Source organism: Pleurodeles waltl, chromosome 9 (genome assembly GCF_031143425.1).
Source record: "Pleurodeles waltl isolate 20211129_DDA chromosome 9, aPleWal1.hap1.20221129, whole genome shotgun sequence".
Lineage (NCBI taxonomy): Eukaryota > Metazoa > Chordata > Amphibia > Caudata > Salamandridae > Pleurodeles > Pleurodeles waltl.
In genome coordinates, this window is record NC_090448.1 from 539,181,537 (window position 1) to 539,200,755 (window position 19,219).

At 43.0% G+C, this 19,219-nt stretch overlaps 1 protein-coding gene across 5 annotated transcripts in view; it reads right to left on the minus strand.

The window, feature by feature from the left end:
- ARMH4 (armadillo like helical domain containing 4) overlaps positions 1-19,219 on the minus strand; it is a 645,165-nt gene that overhangs the window by 392,176 nt on the left and 233,770 nt on the right. For all 5 annotated transcript variants that reach the window (XM_069207449.1, XM_069207448.1, XM_069207447.1 and 2 more), the window contains one exon: positions 4,273-4,533. In XM_069207449.1, the coding sequence (XP_069063550.1) occupies positions 4,273-4,533 (261 nt within the window). The remainder of the gene's footprint in view (positions 1-4,272; positions 4,534-19,219) is intronic.

Below are 19,219 nucleotides of genomic sequence, written 5' to 3' on the forward strand. Positions count from 1 at the left end.
CTACAAAGTTCTGCTGGCTACAAAAGACACATCTGACATGAGAGACTTGGTAGCAATATACGTAGACAAATGGATGGCAAATAAAAGCAAATATGAATTTCCCCTTTACGGTGGTGAAAATGTTCTCAACAAAAAGTGTGTCCTTAGTAACAATTTCACTTATTCTCATTTATTGTGCTCCTTAAAAAAATTTATTAGTCAGAGTTTACATTTCTTTGTAAATCAAGCACTGTCAAAGCCGATAAGCCGTAGTTTTGCATGTTTTTGGTAATAACTGTATGACTTTGTGTGTGCTGCCTCCAACTTTCTCATAATGGAACAATATTAATCACTATGAAAATATGTTAAGCTGGGAGTAGGGCTCGTTTTCTGAACAGATTCGATTAGCACAGTTTTTGTTCTAAGGGGTGAACGTAAAAATACTGTGTAGTAGACACATTTGACAAATGGTCAGTATTTTGGTTGCATCTTTACAAAAGGTTATGCACGTAAAGGACTTTACCCTGTGAAAAAAGCGCTAAATTGGACAAAGGTATCATAACATCAACGCAAAAAAATAAACATGCAATGTTGATTAGTGAATAGCACTATGTTTTTATGACAGGCTAAATCATCAAAACAGGATGAATTTCCTGGATAAAAAGTCTAAAAATCAGCAATAAAAAAGTCGTTGTGTCATCAAAATATATACATCAAAGAACACACAATGGTTCTCAATAATACCTCGTGTCACATCAAAAGTCAAGCAAAATAACTACTTCATGCTCTTAAACATCAACCTAATAGAAACACAAATGGGGCAAAGTAAACTCGCAGAATGTCACGGCCTTGAATGACAGCTCATCCATGAAATGGCAAAACATGAAAAACACATGTAAGCCAGAGGATGAAGCAGGCTGGCTCATAAACTTCTTTCCCCATTTACTTATTTTTATTGTACTTTTTTTAAAAAAAAATAGGAGGTTAGCTGTTCTAAAATTGTAAAGCTGCTTTTAGCCAGACAAAAAAAGAAAAAATTGCAGAGGGAACTTAATTCATTCATCTCAGTCTGTAAGCACTGTATGCTTGGCAAATATGATTGTTTACATTCAACTGTAATATTTATTTTCGCTGCACATCTTACCTCTTGGGGTTTGGATGAAAATGGTAGTTTTGGGATGTGGTCAGTGTATGAAAAACAAGGAGTTGCAATGCAATAGGTCTCACATTTGCTTGAGTTAGAGCCATTGGCGTTTTAAATTCATAACTGGACTTTTCTTGCCACATAAATTGGTCAACCCTGTCTCATAATTTCATCTTTTCCTGATATATAATTCAAGTGGCCCTGCATATAACTAAAGCACTTCCATTTACCTTTTTCCTCTAGTTGCAGCAAAACATGAAAATGTTTCCATTTACCATCCTAATTTAAATCTAACATGCTAATTCCAATAGAATACCACTTTTACCTCCCCGCAATCAGAGTTGATGGCTGGCTAACAAAATTCCCCCCAAAAAGACACAAGACAGCCACAGAGGAGAAATAAACTAGAAAGGTCACCCAAACATATTATGAGTGTGCAAACAGTAACAGTGTAATAAGGATTTTAAGTTGGCCTGAATCATGGTCATAATGGCTTTAATAAGGAGAGATTATTAAAACATATACAATTATAATTTAAACCTTTATCAGAAATAAACGTTTGGCATAAGTCTGTTATGCTCAAAACAGCCCCTAGAGGGCACCATAACAAAAATATCAATTAAAAGAAACATGGTCATGTAGCATAATCCATGAAAAAAACAGGAGAAAGTAATTCAGTGTAACCATATTCTTAGCCCCTAGAGGGTGTCTTTAGGGCTAGCAGGCCCACTGCAATAATATTACAAACAAGGCATTTAAAACAAAACTTCTCCCAGCTGTTAAACAAAAGTTCTAGCCCTGAGAAAGCTAAAAAGACACAGAATGGTGGGAGGGGTTATTATTTTAGGTTCCCCTCTTCCCCAGTAACCTAGTGTGGGGACCCAGAGATGATGTAGACAGAAAGAGCGTTTTGTGGGAGGTCTCATTGTCCTTGGACCACCATAGGCTTAGTTATGAGCAAAAACTGTTTCGTAAAAGTAATGGCCTGCAAAGCATTATGGGGCAAGTTTTCATGCCATGAATTTTATAGTATGATGACTGCAATGCTCAGAAAGCCCCTAGAAGACATCACAATAAAAACAGTATTTGGAAGAAACATGGTCAGGTAACCATACAGTCAGCCCTTAGAGAGCATAACTACATGAAAAAAGTATGGGAGAAAGTAATGCTGTGTAACCATATTTGTAGCCCCTAGAGGATGTACTGCATTATACATTTTCAAGGCTAACAGGCCTATTGCAATGAGATTACACACAAGGCCCATGAAACAAAACTTCTCCCAGCTGTAAAACAAAAGTTCCAGCCATGAGAGAACTTAAAAAGATAATGAATGGTGGTAGGGGTTAATATTTTGGAGTCCTCACTAACATAGTCTGAGAACTCAGGGGTGACCTAGACAGAAAGAGTGTATCGTGCTGAGCGTTTTAGTGGTGGTCCCATTGTCCTAGGACCACCACAGGCTGAGCAATGAGCAACAATGTTTTGTAAAAGTAATGCCCTGAAAAACATTATGGGGCAAGTTTCCCGAGTGCCATCAATATTGTAGTATCAGCTCTCCCGCTGTGCTGGGAGAGCCACTTTCGCTTTGAGGATTTCTGTGTTACGTAAAGTATTTACCAATTTCAAGTGTTTTAAGGGGAGAGCCATTACAAATTAATCTGATCAGGTAACTGTGTACAATGTGACCAGCGCTCCAATACTGCCAATTGAGTTCACGCTTTTGTGCCTATTCGTGCTGTGTGCGCCATGGCCACCATACAGCATGAAGGAGAGAGTCAAAAGAAAAAAATAGTGTGCCCACGCTGAAGTATATTGGCAATCATGCAATAATCCATGTAACAGGGGCAGTCTGCAAGGCGTGACAAAAACAACCTCAAGGTGGGACAAACATAAAGCATATACCAATTACATGAAGTGATTTTTAAAAAGCAATCCCAGGAAGAAATTAAAGTGATGGGCGTGGTTAAAAGCCCACAATACTTACAACCGGTCAAAGTACTTGCACGCTCGACCTAAAAAGGTGGACCCTTATGAATTCAGATCTACAAAATCAAAATTTTTGTAAATTGTGACAATTAATTATGGAAGTTGATGATAGTATTTTAAATTCTAATAGAGATCCACTAATCAATAAGGAGATGTGAGATGGTTATATCCCAAAGCCACAGAGAGGTGCTGGTCATTTTGAATATATACATTTTTTAGAAAGCACTCACTTTTCTAATTTCAATGCAAAACAGATGACCAAAATGATCAAGTCTGCCAAAGTGTCTAAAAGACGTACACAAAATTGCTGGGCTATGATTGCTTTACAAAATTTTCCCCATTGGTGGATGATAATCCAATCTGAAGTTGTTGGGACTATCAAGGGTGATATGCGCACCAAACAACTCGTCATAACATACCATAACATAACATAACATAAAACACAACATAACTTTGTAGTATTTCCCTGTTGGCCTTTCCTCGATTATCATGCCATCATAGGCCAGTATTTATAGCCCTTTATCACTCATAGTAAAAGTTTGATTGCACCTGCTGAACCACATCACTTTACTTTAGTGTAGAACACCATAGAGTCCAGACCAAAAGCACAGGTCACTTCACATTGTGCAACCTTAAAAAGTAATTGCAGTGCTTGACAAAGAGAAACACTCTGGAGTCAGGGTACAGGATTACTTATAATGCCAAGACTTTACTTGCAAATTTTCAACTGCACAGACGGGCCAGTGTGGATTTATAGATACAATTGCTTAATACTCAGAACACTCTACAGATATAATACAGCTAGTGGGCATTTGCAGGGCGGTCTCTTGTGCCAGTGTAGACATCACCACTCTGTGACCAGCCTTTATGTACAACATTCACAAAACTGATTTCTTAACATTGATACCACAAACATATTCTGAAACACTTTGAGTCTTTGTTACACCAAACTGAAAATCCTCCATTTCATTTTGTGAAGGAAACTCTATAAGTAGTGGAATTCAACTGCTGAACCTCCTCAACAATATTATCCTTATTGTCGAGGAAATTTGGCAGGTGGATTCTACTCCATATTGAGAGTTCACTCCAGGAATTGGAGTAATTGTCCCAATGTAAGTTAGCTAAGAAGCACATGTGGTTGAAGATATGGTGTTTCCACTTACCAAGACCCAGGTTCTGCTTCTCCCATTCCAAAGTGTCAGGCACCCGGTAGGATACCTCTTCCAGTGCCTGCTGATTGGTCTTTTCTGCTGGAGTTTTAATGGAAGCCACAACTGGAAGAGTGAATGCTAGAACCTCGATTTCACCCTCAACACTGTCATCCAAGGACTCAGCATCTTTGTCTTCATCGTCCTCTTCCTCATCATCATCATCCTCTTCCTCGTCCTCATCTTTTTCCTCCTCCTCTTCATCCTCCTCGCCCTCTGCTTGGCAAAGCACAAAAACAAATCAACAAGAATTATTTTTTAGAGACGTTTTCATTCAGTTTCAAGATGAATCATCTGAAAATCAAGAAAATATGAATACATTATCACATGAGTGGAACTGTTTACGGCTTTCTACTTGCTGATGTGGGACTAGCAACAGGTTATCTAAAATAAGAGCCGCCAAGCCACGGGGCCGGCTGGCACCCATCCCTGGCACAGCTCCCAGCAGCTAGTATGAGTTGCTCACCGTACTCCAAGGACATTTTCACTAAAAGTGCTGTGGCCGATACAGCAGGGGCACAATTGGTGAGATGCATGCCAAGCAGGCCACCAAATTATGGTGGGCTGCTTACAGTGTGTTTTTGTTTTTCAGAACCAAAGGTCCAGAGCCAGGGATTTGTTTGTGAAATAAAAAAACAAATGTCCATGATATGAATAGATTATTCTCCCTGTATTTCAGGGGTCATTATATTAAATTTCCTGCCTGGTTTCCATTGCCTCACTCGCTGGTCTGTGGCAGGAAGAATGTCCACCGAAAAGCCTTTTTTAATGGTCTCCCAGCACACACCAAACAATGGCCCTGTGGCAGATAGGTCATTGGTCAAACGTTTCCAACTACAGAGTCAGCTGAGGTGCCATTTTCAGGAACTCGACCACTAACCCGCCTCTAAATGAGGCAGGTTAACCGGAGTCCTGACGATTTACAGAGGATCACCTGCTCCGTCATATTTTAAATGGTTCCCTAACTTTTGTCCCTGGTACATGACTCAAAGTAAGAAACTTGTGCCAGAATTCACTGAAAAGATATCATTGGACCCGCAGCCTTTCATCTTTAATTGAATAGATGGCATAGTCATGGGGCAGTGATTGAACCAATCACTCACTACTGCATCCATATAACACAAAGCCAATGTAACAGTGCTGAGTTCAAAGTTGGCACTGATGGGGAAGTACTTATGTTCCAGAAGAAATTATTTAAAGGAAAACAATTTGATTGCCTCCTTTCTTAACATACACTTTGGCCCTCATTTCAAGCGTGGATAAAAAATCAGGTGAAAACATTTCCCATGTTAGAAATCAGATATTGCATGGTATGCGGGCAGTTTTTGTGACACATTATAATATTCCCTTATGTAATTCAGGAACAAGCTTCAGACTTTTCAGAGAACGCTAATAATAGTACAACAAGTGTAAGGAAATGCCTCCTTGGCATGGTTACCCCCTGACTTTTTGCCTTTGCTGATGCTATGTTTTGATTTGAAAGTGTGCTGAGGCCTGCTAACCAGGCCCCAGCACCAGTGTTCTTTCCCTAACCTGTACTTTTGTTTTACACAATTGGCACACCCTGGCATCCAGGTAAGTCCCTTGTAACTGGTACCCCTGGTACCAAGGGCCCTGATGCCAGGGAAGGTCTCTAAGGGCTGCAGCATAGCTTATGCCACCCTGGGGACCCCTCACTCAGCACAGACACACTGCTTGCCAGCTTGTGTGTGCTGGTGAGGACAAAACGAGTAAGTCAACATGGCACTCCCCTCAGGGTGCCATGCCAACCTCACACTGCCTATGCAGTATAGATAAGTCACCCCTCTAGCAGGCCTTACAGCCCTAAGGCAGGGTGCACTATACCATAGGTGAGGGCACCAGTGCATTAGCACTGTGTCCCTACAGTGTCTAAGCAAAACCTTAGACATTGTAAGTGCAGGGTAGCCATAAGAGTATATGGTCTGGGAGTCTGTCAAACACGAACTCCACAGCACCATAATGGCTACACTGAAAACTGGGAAGTTTGGTATCAAACTTCTCAGCACAATAAATGCACACTGATGCCAGTGTACATTTTATTGTGAAATACACCCCAGAGGGCACCTTAGAGGTTCCCACTGAAACCTTGACCAACTACCTGTGTAGGCTGACTGGTTTTAGCAGCCTGCCACACTCGAGACATGTTGCTGGCCACATGGGGAGAGTGCCTTTGTCACTCTGTGGCTAGTAACAAAGCCTGCACTGGGTGGAGATGCTATCACCTCCCCCTTGCAGGAGCTGTAACACCTGGCGGTGAGCCTCAAAGGCTCACCCCCTTTGTTCCAGCACCACAAGGCATTCCAGCTAGTGGAGTTGCCCGCCCCCTCCGGCCACGGCCCCACTTTTGGCGGCAAGGCCTGAGGAGATAATGAGAAAAACAAGGAGGAGTCACTGGCCAGTCAGGACAGCCCCTAAGGCAACCTGAGCTGAAGTGACTCTGACTTTTAGGAATCCTCCATCTTGCAGATGGAGGATCCCCCCAATAGGGATAGGAATGTGACCCCCTCCCCTTGGGAGGAGGCACAAAGAGGGTGTACCCACCCTCAGGGCTAGTAGCCATTGGCTACTAACCCCCCAGACCTAAACACGCCCTTAAATTTAGTATTTAAGGGCTTCCCTGAACCTAAGAATTTAGATTCCTGCAACTTACAGAAGAAGAGGACTGCTGAGCTGAAAACCCCTGCAGAAGAAGAAAGAAGACACCAACTGCTTTGGCCCCAGTCCTACCGGCCTGTCTCCTGCCTTCAGAAGAAAACTGCTCCAGCGACGCTTTCCCTGGGACCAGCGACCTCTGAATCCTCAGAGGACTGCCCTGCTTCCAAGAGACCAAGAAACTCCCGAGAACAGCGGCCCTGTTCAACAAAGACTGCAATTTTGTATCCAGAGGAGCAGATTTAAAGACCCCTGCAATCCCCGCAAGAAGCGTGAGACTTGCAACACTGCACCCGGCGACCCCGACTCGACTGGTGGAGAACCAACACCTCAGGGAGGACCCTCCGGCGACTCCGAGACTGTGAGTAACCAAAGTTGTCCCCCCTGAGCCCCCACAGTGACGCCTGCAGAGGGAATCCCCAGGCTCCCCCTGACCGCGACTGCCTGACTCTAAAATCCCGACGGCTGGAAAAGACCCTGCACCCGCAGCCCCCAGCACCTGAAGGAGGCCCTCTCCCTTGCCCAGGTGGTGGCTACCCCGAGGAGCCCCCCCCCTTGCCTGCCTGCATCGCTGAAGAGACCCCTTGGTCTCTCATTGAAACCTATTGAAAACCCGATGCGTGTTTGCACACTGCACCCGGCCGCCCCAGTGCCGCTGAGGGTGTACTTTTTGTGTGAGCTTGTGTCCCCCCCGGTGCCCTACAAAACCCCCTGGTCTGCCCTCCGAAGACACGGGTACTTACCTGCTGGCAGACTGGAACCGGGGCACCCCCTTCTCTCCATTGAAGCCTAGGCGTTTTGGGCACCACTTTGAACTCTGCACCTGACAGGCCCTGAGCTGCTGGTGTGGTAACTTTGGGGTTGCTCTGAAACCCCAACGGTGGGCTACCTTGGACCCCAATTTGAACCCCGTAGGTGGTTTACTTACCTGCAAGAAGTAACATTACTTTACCTCCCCCAGGAACTGTGAAAATTGCACTGTGTCCACTTTTAAAACAGCTAAATGTGTTTTATGTAAAACGTATGTATGATATTGTGATTATTCAAAGTTCCTAAAGTACTTACCTGCAATACCTTTCAAATTAGATATTACATGTAGAATTTGAACCTGTGGTTCTTAAAATAAACTAAGAAAATATATTTTTCTATAACAAAAACCTATTGGCCTGGAATTGTCTCTGAGTGTGTGTTCCTCATTTATTGCCTGTGTGTATGTACAACAAATGCTTAACACTACTCCTTTAATAAGCCTACTGCTCGACCACACTACCACAAAATAGAGCATTAGTATTATCTCTTTTTGCCACTATCTTACCTGTAAGGGGAACCCTTGGACTCTGTGCATACTATTCCTTACTTTGAAATAGTGCATACAGAGCCAACTTCCTACAACAAGTTACTAATTTCTCGGGAAAAAACTCTGAATCATATTCATGGGTCCACAGCCTTAATTCCAAGCTCTGTTGCTTCCTAGCCAGGTATGTGTTTTAAAAATACCCATACATACATACTTATACACATTTCCACACTGGTAAAGGGACACAACAAGCACAAGAGGATTTGCAGCCAGTTTTCCTATATGGCACTACATATACATAACTGTGTTCACTGCACTATTCCCTCCATATATTACATGGAGGAAAATGCACTGCCAATAGTTGAAGGTCTGATTGCACTTTGTAATACTAGTGTGAAAGTCGGATTCCAAAATTAACACACCCTTCTCATTGAGTCAATTTAAGGGCACATTACCAGGCCTGCAGGATTCATGCTCTAAAACTGTTTGGTTTGGAGATAGCTGATGATCAATATTAATTCCCGCAGACATAATAATTAACCTTCCTGCATAATGTTGGACCACTGAGTACAGAGAGAACTAGAGTAAATAATCTGCCAGATTAATAAAAAGCCAAAGTGCCAAAGGGAATAAAAAAAATGCATTGACCCGCAGTTACCCTGGTACTCCTACATAATATGAAAGGCTTTTCCTGGCTCATATGGATAATACAAATTCAGCACAGAAATTAATTATAGCTGGTACAGATGACCATTTTGTCACTCTGAGAGCCTGACTATACTTTAGAACAGACGTGGCTCAAATTAAATTGACAGCCATTGGACAATCTGCTCCTCCCAAGTAAAAGGCCTGGACATTCAGGAAGCTATGAGTACTATATGAACTGTTACTAAAATCACAATACCTATATTTAAACCCAAACAAGTTGTGGGTTCACTGGTTGCCTTTGTGATTTCAATATTGGCCAAAGCTAGGTTGAATTGCCTCAATACTCATCTAAAATGCATCATGTCTTTGCTTTCAAATCCTGTGGGCAAGGGCTGAGCTCCCCATATGACTTTTGTGGAAGGTTGTGATACTACATCAGACTGGCCCATAATGAACAGTTGCACTCCATATTGAAACGCAAGGAGTGCAATCCTCTTTTCATCTCTTTCACTATTCCTATTTCAACTCAAGGCTGTGCCCTTTTTGGGGAATTGGGTGGTTTTTGATCTGGGCTTTATAGCCCCACCTTTCATGTAATTTATTTTGTTTCTAGTAGATATTTCCTTGTGGAGCTTCTTATATGCATGCACACAGGGTTCTGCTACTTCCACCACACTCACTAAACACCATCTTTCCAGATTCAACATGTTCCCTACCCAGGTCATCAAAAGCATTAAGAGCCACATTGGGTGAAGTGGTAATACAAAAAATCAAGGAAAACTCTACTAGCTACATTTATACCCAAACGTTGCCTTCATCATGTAAAGATACGGAATGATATTCTAGAATGTCGACCTTCGTGGATGTATGCTTTCCACAGTTTGGGAGGACACTGTACGGGTCTTTCTACTGACAGGTACCACCATGGCTCCATTTATGAAGACAGAGGCCAAAGAGGCATCACTGGTAAAGTTAGTAGGGGTGGCAGAGACATCGTAACCATCAAAGTAAAAAAGAGACCACACGGAAACTGAACACATCTCGAGTGACAAGGAAAAGATGCATGTGAACTGAACAAACAGATCTTCATGCAAAACCTCGAAATCTCGCTGACCCACTCATCATGATAGGAAGGGGGTTTTGCTATAAATTAAAGTACCTCATACGTCATTTTTAGAAGGATTTTAGGTGCACAGATCTGGGTTTCATAGCTGACAGTAGTTTCATTTGGAAATCAGCAGCATCAGCAAAGAAAAAAAATATTTACTTATGCAATAGATTTAAACTATTTACATAAGGAATTTGAGCACCTTGATAATTGTGTGACATTAACCGCACCCAATAAATAACACCATGGGGATCGTTAGGTATTAGATACATAGCGACAATCATGCGTTTTGCCGTGATAATGGATAATAAAATGTGGATTTTGGTGCTTAACACAGGAAAGTCTGCATGTTGCAGTACTTTCCATACCCTTGCGTTGGAAACCTCCAACCCACCCGTAATTGCGGCAAACAGTGGTATGGACTGGAGCCGCACGTCAACGCTCACCTTGAAGCCTGAAAGTGCGATCCGGATGAGTTTGCTTTCATAGCGGGCTAAGGAGAGACAGACCGTCGCACAAATCCTCAACATGTTGCTGATCCACTCTGACCCACCACCGATGATTGAAAAGGTGGGAGGCAGCAAAGGAACTGGCTACAAACCACGAGCAGGCTGGTTTGAGACCACTTTGGGTGATTAGAGCTGTGTGTGCGGTTACGTGGTTCATCGTGGACAGCTTTTATAGGCCACGGAGATTCATAGGAACAGCACAAGCCACATACACAGCTCATAATCTGCCCCTTTCTCTGATTTGTGTCAATCCAGAATCCAGGAGTAGAAGTGACCAAAAAAACAACAACCTGGAATCGTAACCAGCAAGAACATTGTTGGACTATGTCTAAATGAACAATCCATTTGAGGTGGTCGAGGGGCGTTACATATACCAGTGGTTTTTTCAGCATGTAAATGAGAACATATTCATGCACAACTTTTGTGACAATCTTTAACCTAAACATTTGATTGGCAGGAATGTCATTCTACTACAGTGGATGATACAAGAAAAAAAGATTGTTTAGATAAAAGAACAGGCAACCTTTATATAACAAGCATTGGCAAAGCCAATAGGTCTTGCCAAGGCAAGAGCTATTGCTTTTGCCAATGTGTTTTAGCCATGCTGTACACCAGCATGGCTTCTGTTCAGCATGGTTCAAAGCTAGCGGCACAGAGCAGAGTGGCATGGAGTGTTCTAGATTGGAATGGCAAATAGTGGAGTAGAGTGTTGCAGAGTGGAGTGGCAGAGAGTGTTGTGTATTGGAGTGGCATAGAGTGCACTGGCATAGAGTGGCATACACTGAACTGACATAGAGTGGAGTGGACTGGTGTAGACTGCATTGGTGGAGTAGTGCAGAGTAGAGTGCCATAGAGTTCAGTGGCAGAGAGTGCAGTGTTGTAAAGTAGAGTGCCAGAATGCAGTGGTGTAGGGTGGAGTAGAGTGCTGTAGACAGCAGTGGCGTAGTAGAGTGCATACAGAACAGTGGTATAGACTACAGTGATGCAGTGCAGAGTGCAATGATATAGAGTGCAGTTGTGTAGAGTGCACTGGCATAGAGTGCAGTGGTTAAGAGTAGAGTGGCTTAGAGTGCAGTGGCATAGGGTGGAGTGTGCATAGTGAAGTAGTGTGGCATACAGTAGCGTAGAGTAGATTTTTTCAAGTAGAGTGAAGTGGGGTAGAGTGGAGTGGTGGGGGGGAGTGTAGTTGCATTGAGTGGCATAGAGTGTAATGGCACAAAGTGGTGGAGAGTGCAGTGGTGGAGAGTGCAGTGGTGGAGAGTAGATTAGAGTGGTGTACAGTGGATTGACACAGAGTGCAGGAGCATAGAGTTGAGTCTTACAGAGTAAAGTGCAGTGGCGTAGAGTGTATTGGTATAGAGTGCAGTGTTGCATGTTGCAGAGTAGCAGGGGTAGGGGAGGTGTAGAGTGGAGTTGTGCAGAGTAGATTGGTGTGGCCTAGACTGGAGTGGTGTAGGGTGCAGTGGCAAAGAGTGCATTGGTGTAGAATAGAGTGGCAAAGAGTGCAATGGCATAGATTGGAGTGGTACAGGGTAGAGCAGATAGGCGTAGCATGAAGTGGCATAGGGTGCAGTGGTACAGAGTGGAGTGGTGTAGATTGCAGTGGCATGGAGTGCTGCAGAATAGAGCGCAGTGGTGTGGAGTGGTGTAGAGTAGAGTGGAATGGCATACAGTGGAGTATTCATGTTGTGGTAGCGCACTGCCATTACAGACAACACATTTTCAATTAAAATTACCATTACATTTGCACAGACATACAGTTTTACTAGTAAAACTATACAGAACACAAACAAAAATTTGTGGGAAATGCATCATCTAGTTTAATGATTCATTTTAATCATACTAAAGTATTTGTTTCCAAAACACTCAGAAATAACATAAAATGTGCTTCACTTGTGCGTTCATAATTCTGATATATTCTGAAATATTTACACAGTTCATTAAAATGTTGTCATGTGCTAGATAAAAACTCTTTCCTAACCCCAGTATCAAGCAAGATTGTCACATAAACCCTCTCACTTTGAAGTTGGAGGAAGACAAGTAAGCAAGCACCCTTGGAAGACAGCGCCTGACATTTAACCTCAGTCTTTGAATGCACAGGAAATGTGACAAGATAAGAACAAGATTTACAGGACTGTTAACAGAAAGTGAGTTCATGGAAGAATACAGAAACACGGTTTAGGCAATGGGAGGGACAAACTGATTTTGGAGAACATAAAGCAAATAAAGCCAGCAAATGGAAAGCCAGAAAGTGTGCGTTACAAACCACAAAGTCACTGGTAATCAACAAGTAGAATGCATTACTAGGTCAACTTTATGAAAGTCTCCAAGATGTCTTTAGCAACCAGACAGTAAGAGTCTGCACTTCAGTGTGTACAAAGTGCTCGGTGTTGGGATCTGGTGTGGGGGAAGGTTTGGGTTGTGCTGTTGCTGAAAGTGATTATGAAGTTATTGAATAACATTAGAATGCTTAAGCCATCACGGTTCTTTACTATGACGTTCATTTCTGGGCCTGCACTGTTGCTTTAGTGCTGGTATAGAGTAGTGTAGTATAGTATCGCTTCTCATGGGAAGTCAAGCAGATATTGCATACGTAACAGTTCTATCAATTTCAGATGTAGGCTACCATAGCTGCCAAGATTTCATATTGCATATGTGTGACATTATCATCGTTTAAGTGTGCTTATGAGTGACATTCCATGTCTTTCCTGTGACACTCAAAGTGAAACTTAATTGTAGTTAACAATGAACAGAAAAATCCCTGTAATAAGATACATATCAGAAAGTATCTCAATTGGTGCAACATTTGGAGGTGTATGACAACAGCTAACCTTTATAATCTGACCCAGGTGTAGACTTTCATAGCAGCTGGGTGGCAAAAGAAGGACTGTAGCTAAGCTCAAAGAAGCCCTCCAAACAAAGTGTTTCAGTGTGGGAATGTTGGTCTGACCCTTGATGCAGGTATGGCTGGGCTACCACTTTTTTCAGGAGTCCTACCACCTCCCAATTTCAACCTCTGTTCCTAGCGCCTAGAAGGGGAAGGAGCCTGAGTAGACCTCTGCAATTCACAGCCCACCTACAGAGAAACAAATAAAAAAACAATTCCCAGCTAAGGAGCGCCTTTGATAAGTGAAATCAGAAGTGCCTTCAATTGTGAGAGGAAATGAGAGGAGTGGGGGAGGTGCAGTGAAGGGAAGGAAAGCTTTGGAGTGAAAGCTCGGTCTGTTTGTAAATAACATTGGATAGTTTAAGCGAAAAGCAACATGAACTTGTCTGTAAAGTGCTTTTGATTCTGTCTTTGGGCCAGGTGCTGTGTCAGTGTCAGGTATTGTGTCCATATTTGAATAACAGACTGTGCAGAATTTTGACATTATGCAAGATTTTAGAGCTGGATTAGATAACCTGACACCTCATAGCCTCTAGTAGGCCTGGATGACAGAGTACGAATTTTTTAATCCCATCCTTTATCATTTTTATATTTATTTTTAAGTCACCCTTGTATGTTTAAACTATGTCTTCATATTACAGTAATTCAATAATTTATAGCCAATAGTACCTTTTCTTTGTGCCAATAAGAATCATACATGTCTGTGATGTTCATTCATCAGTAGAAGTCATTCAGGCAAACATAGTAGGCTCATCTAGTATGGGTACCTGTCAACCTCATCTCAGGTATCAATAATTGGGCACTTGACATTCCAACATTAACAGATAATGGCTTCTCTGATAACTTTTGCCGTTTGTTGGTCCTCCTTGTTTCACAAGCACGGTACATATTTTAGCCAGTCACCTTTTCACCACGTGCTGCATATATTGAGGAATTTATTACAGTTGTATTTGTACATATATGTAGAGATTTTTCTCACAGTCCTATATTCTGGTGCAATTCTTTCATCTGAGACCAGACAACTGTTTCTTGTTGATATCTAAAATGAGATTGTAGGAATTCATACCCTAGTAGCATACTATATCGCCTCAGCTGCCATTGTGATTGTAGAGTAATGATTGATTGTTTCTTTGAAGCTAAAGTCATAGCTTCATTTAGGGTCGCAGCTGCTGTTAGACTTTGCATCCTTGGCGTGGTCTCCCCTAACTATTTGCCTCTGTTTCCCAGGTTGTTGATGTGTGCTGGACTCTGTTTTTGCTGTTTTTATTACTCTGGGCACTTTACCACAGCTATCCAGTGCTAAAGTGCAAGGGATCTTATATAAAATGTGTATGTAATTGGCTTTTCATGATTGGCATATTTGATTTACTGGTAAGTCCCTAGTACAGTGCACTAGAGGTGCCCAGGGCCTGTGATTCAAATGCTATAGTGGGCCTGCAGCACTGGTTGTGCCACCCACATGAGTAGCCCTGTAATCATTCCTCAGATCTGCCACTGCAGTGTCTGTGTGTGCAGTTTTTAAGCTGCCAATTCGACTTGGCAAGTGTACCCACTTGCCAAGCCCAAACCTTCCCTTTTCTTACATGTAAGACACCCCTAAGGTACGCCCTAGGCAGCCCGACGGGCAGGGCACAGTGTATGTTTAAGGTAGGACATATACTAATGTGTTTTATATGTCCTGACAGTGAAATACTAACAAATTTGGTTTTCACTGTTGCAAGGCCTATCCCTCTCATAGGTTAACATGGGGGCTGCCTTTAAATATGATTAAAGCGTAGATTCCCTTTGGGAGCAGATAGACATATGGAGTTTGAGGTCTCTGAACTCACAATTTAAAAATACATATTTTAGTGAAGTTGGTTTTGAGATTGTGTGTTTGAAAATGCCACTTTTAGAAAGTAGGCATTTTCTTGCTTAAACCATTCTGTGACTCTGCCTGTTTGTGGATTCCCTGTCTGGGTTAGTTTTCACAGTTGGGCTGTTTGCACCTCTCTCTAGACAGTGACACAAAGGGAGCTGGGGTGTAGCCTGCATATCCTGGTGAGCCATCTGTGCTAGGAGGGAGGGGAGGAGTGGTCACTCACACCTGAAAGGGCTGTGCGTGCCCTCACACAATGCAGTCTCCAACCCCCTGGTGTGTGTCTGGGGCCTGGCTTGGGCCAGGCAGGATCTCACAAACAAGAGAGACTTTCCTTTGAAGTAGTCCTACTTCAAAGGCCAAAATGGGTATAAGAAGAGCACCCAGACCCCTGAAAAATTAGATTACTTCAAGGATTCAAGAGAAACCTCTGCCTGGATAAGAGCTGAAGAGCTGAGGAGAAGTGCTGCCCTGCCTGTGACTGTGCTTTGTGGAGCTATCCTGCAGTTGCTGTTTCTACCTGTGCTAGGGGACAGAAACTGGACTTTGTTACATTCCTGCTTGAGAAGTGACTCCAAGGGCTTGGAGTAGAGCTTGCCTCCTGTTTTGAAGCCTCAGGGACAGCAAAGGCTTCGCCAACCAGACCTGAGTCTACTTGCTGTGAACTCTAGCTTGTCAGAGGGTGCCATTCCAGTTCCTGGATCCCTGAAAGTGAATTCCTGGTGAAAAACCAGTCTACGGACACCGGACGACTCCGTGGGACTTCGTGAAGGATGCCGCTGCCCAGAACCACTACGCCACTGCCCTCGAAGCCGTGGACCTCGCTGAAGTGCAAATCCGACAACCCTATGAGCTGACGCAGTTACCCCGGAGGCACGACGGTGCCTGCCCTGAGGCCGTGGACTTCGCAGAAGCCCGACGACCCTGTAGGCCTCGCGTCGCTGCAACTGCTGATCCTGCCGACTTCGCTGACATCGGAGTGTCCTAAGTCCAACGTTGGTGACGTCATCGCAATCCTGTGAGTTTGCGGCGAAGCATCGTAACTCTGCCGGACTCCCATCTCCTGGAATCAAGGGACCAACTTCGCATCCGACGCCGCTCTCCTCCGCTGTCCTGTAGCGAGGACCCGACACCGCTGCGCGCCGCCACACTCTTCCTACCCCGTGGCACCAGAACCGACACTGCATCGAATCCAGCGAAGCCGCTCTCCCCGACTCCGTGCACCGGCTTGTTTTCTACTTTTTCTAAAGGTACTGTACCTGGACTCAACTGACTCCATGAACGACTTTGTTACAATGCCGTGGTTTACCAAATTGCACTGTTTTCACCTCAGATCACTGTTTTCTTGCTTCTAAGTGCTAAATTCATATTTTTAACTGTGGATTGTGGATTTTTATCGTATTTGGTCTTGTTTATTTAGATCAAATATTGAATATTTTTCTAAACATGTGTTGTGCCTTTTTGTAGTGGTTCACTGTATTACTTTGTGTGTTGGTACAAATACTTTACACCTAGACTGAAGTTAAGCCTGCCTGCTCGTACCAATCTACCAAGGCGGTGAGCAGGGGTTAACTGAGTGTGATTCTCCTTTCCCCTGACTAGAGTGAGGGCCCTTGCTTGGACATCGGGTAACCTTACTGCCAACTAAAGACCCCATTTCTAACAGCTGAGACTCCTGGCTTGTCCCTTGTCACACCAAGAACTACATTTGAGACCGCTGGCGCCAAGAAGAGGTAGCAGTCAGGGGCAGCTCGACTTATGGACATCGGTTGGGGCTCCAATCTACTTCTTTTTTTGTCAATTTTTTACACTAATAGTGAATAACAATATATTATGCACTATTAGTGTAATAAAAAATGGAGTACATAAACGTTTCAATGTTTTTACACAACCAAACACCTGTAGAAAGTCAATTAAAATGTGTGGATTCGGCTACAGTTATTATTCATAAATAGTGTAATAAAAAATCGGGTACATAAAATGTACATTTTTTTGTAACAGAACCAAACACCTATAGAAAGTCAATCAAATACGTTTGGACTCTGCCGCGGAGCTTTTCCAGACCACTGGAGTTCTTCCGCCCTGCGGGAACATCTTCGAACTGACATGAAATACTTCTCAATACCACAAGATGGCAGCAGAGTCAAAAAATAAAGGCCAATAGGCCCGAAATCACAAACTGGAGACATTCTGTGTGATTCAGATTTCTTTCTTCACAGTCACAAGTCATCTGAAAATACAGCGATAGCAACTCTTTTGCAAATGAAGATGTATAAAGAGAATTCATACTGACTGACCAGCAAGTCAAGTAGGACAAAGTATGGGCTATATAAACGCTATAAATACAGGAAAAGAAAATTGCGCTATCTGGAAGGCATTATTCATAAGGAGGTTTGGTCAATTCTATAACATGTCCTGTGAAACAGCTGGTAAAGTAATGCAACCAATTTTCCCTACTGTGCTACAAAAATGGGACTTGTAGTGGAGCTTTTGTATGGCAAGAGGGTTTGTGTGCTGTTGAGACAAAAGAACGGCACAACTGAACACCAGAACAAAACACAACAACACAAAGACACGCCAACGCCACAGCAAAATACAGCAAGGTAGTCAGTGATGGCCCACATGACACTGACATTAGATTTCAGCTGATCCTCGTTATGTGGAAAACCAAAGACTCAGTACAAAGTCCAGGAGTTTGCAAATGACCCAAACCTTTATTTTGTTTCTTTTTTTACAGCTAAATACCCAAGTTGCATCTTGAAATCTTCACTGCATTGATTTAAGTCTGCAATCCTGCACGGGAATTTGTCTTCAGACATCTTCAGTCAGGCCTTTAAATCGATGTCGCCAAGTTGTGGACCACAGCTTTGTATTTACCAAAGTATGAAACACGTTTATTCAACATTTCCACTGGTGATAAGAAGGTAACAAACACACTCCTCCTTTGTGTGGGTGTTCTGTTTAAGTGAAAGCGAAAAAGTGAAAGTATGTGTGAGACACAGAAGGTGAGAAAGCAAGGAACGTGAACAAGAAAAGTGTCAGGAAGGGTAAGGTGTGTAGAGAGGAGAAAGCAAGGGAGTATTGAGGATCGAAGGTGATGGATTTTTGGAAAGCAGGGTTCTGAAGAGAGATAAAGTTTTGTGTGTGTGTGTGTGTGTTAGTGTGTCTGTGTGTATGTGTTGGAGAGAGTGTGCCAGTGTGAGGAGGGTGTGAGAGCGCATCTTGATGAGTGGGATGGTAAAATGAGGCGGCTGGACTGAGAGAAAGGTGTGAGACAAAGCTGTGACCAAAATGTAATGAAAAAGGAAGATGTGAGAAACAAGAGTGTGAGTTTGCGTGTGTGCGCACGCGTGAGAAGGCGTCTCTTACCTTTTAAGCATATTCCCGAAGAGACAGTCATTGCTGTTCTATTCTATAACTTTTCTTCTCTATTTCCCTATCTAAATGTGTCCTTTCACTTGTTTTTTGTTCCTTGGAAAATGCCCTCATATCTCTTTTAGTCAGGGTTATTATTATTATTATTATGATTATTATTATTATTATTATAAGTGGTGAGGGGTGTGGCACATGTGTTTAAGTGCAGGGAGGAGTAGTGATAGAAAAGAGTTCAAGAGAGTATGGTGAGTGAGTCTGAGAAGCGGGTAGGGGCAACGTTTGGGGAAGAGAATACTATGTGGGTGCCTAGGCTATGTCATGTTACCAGTGCAATCAGAAAATGGGGCACCACTGCTACAGATGATAGGATAGAAAACGTGAATTGGTCCTTGTTGCTGGACAAGGAGATAGAAATAGGCAATTTGAGGAAATAAGAGAGAAGGTAGGAGAGGGATAGGGGTTGGGAGGGAAATCAGAGGAGCCTAAGCATGTGCAAGGGTGTTTGGCGATGGAGAAGAGGGAAAGAGAAAAGTGACAGGAAAGTGTG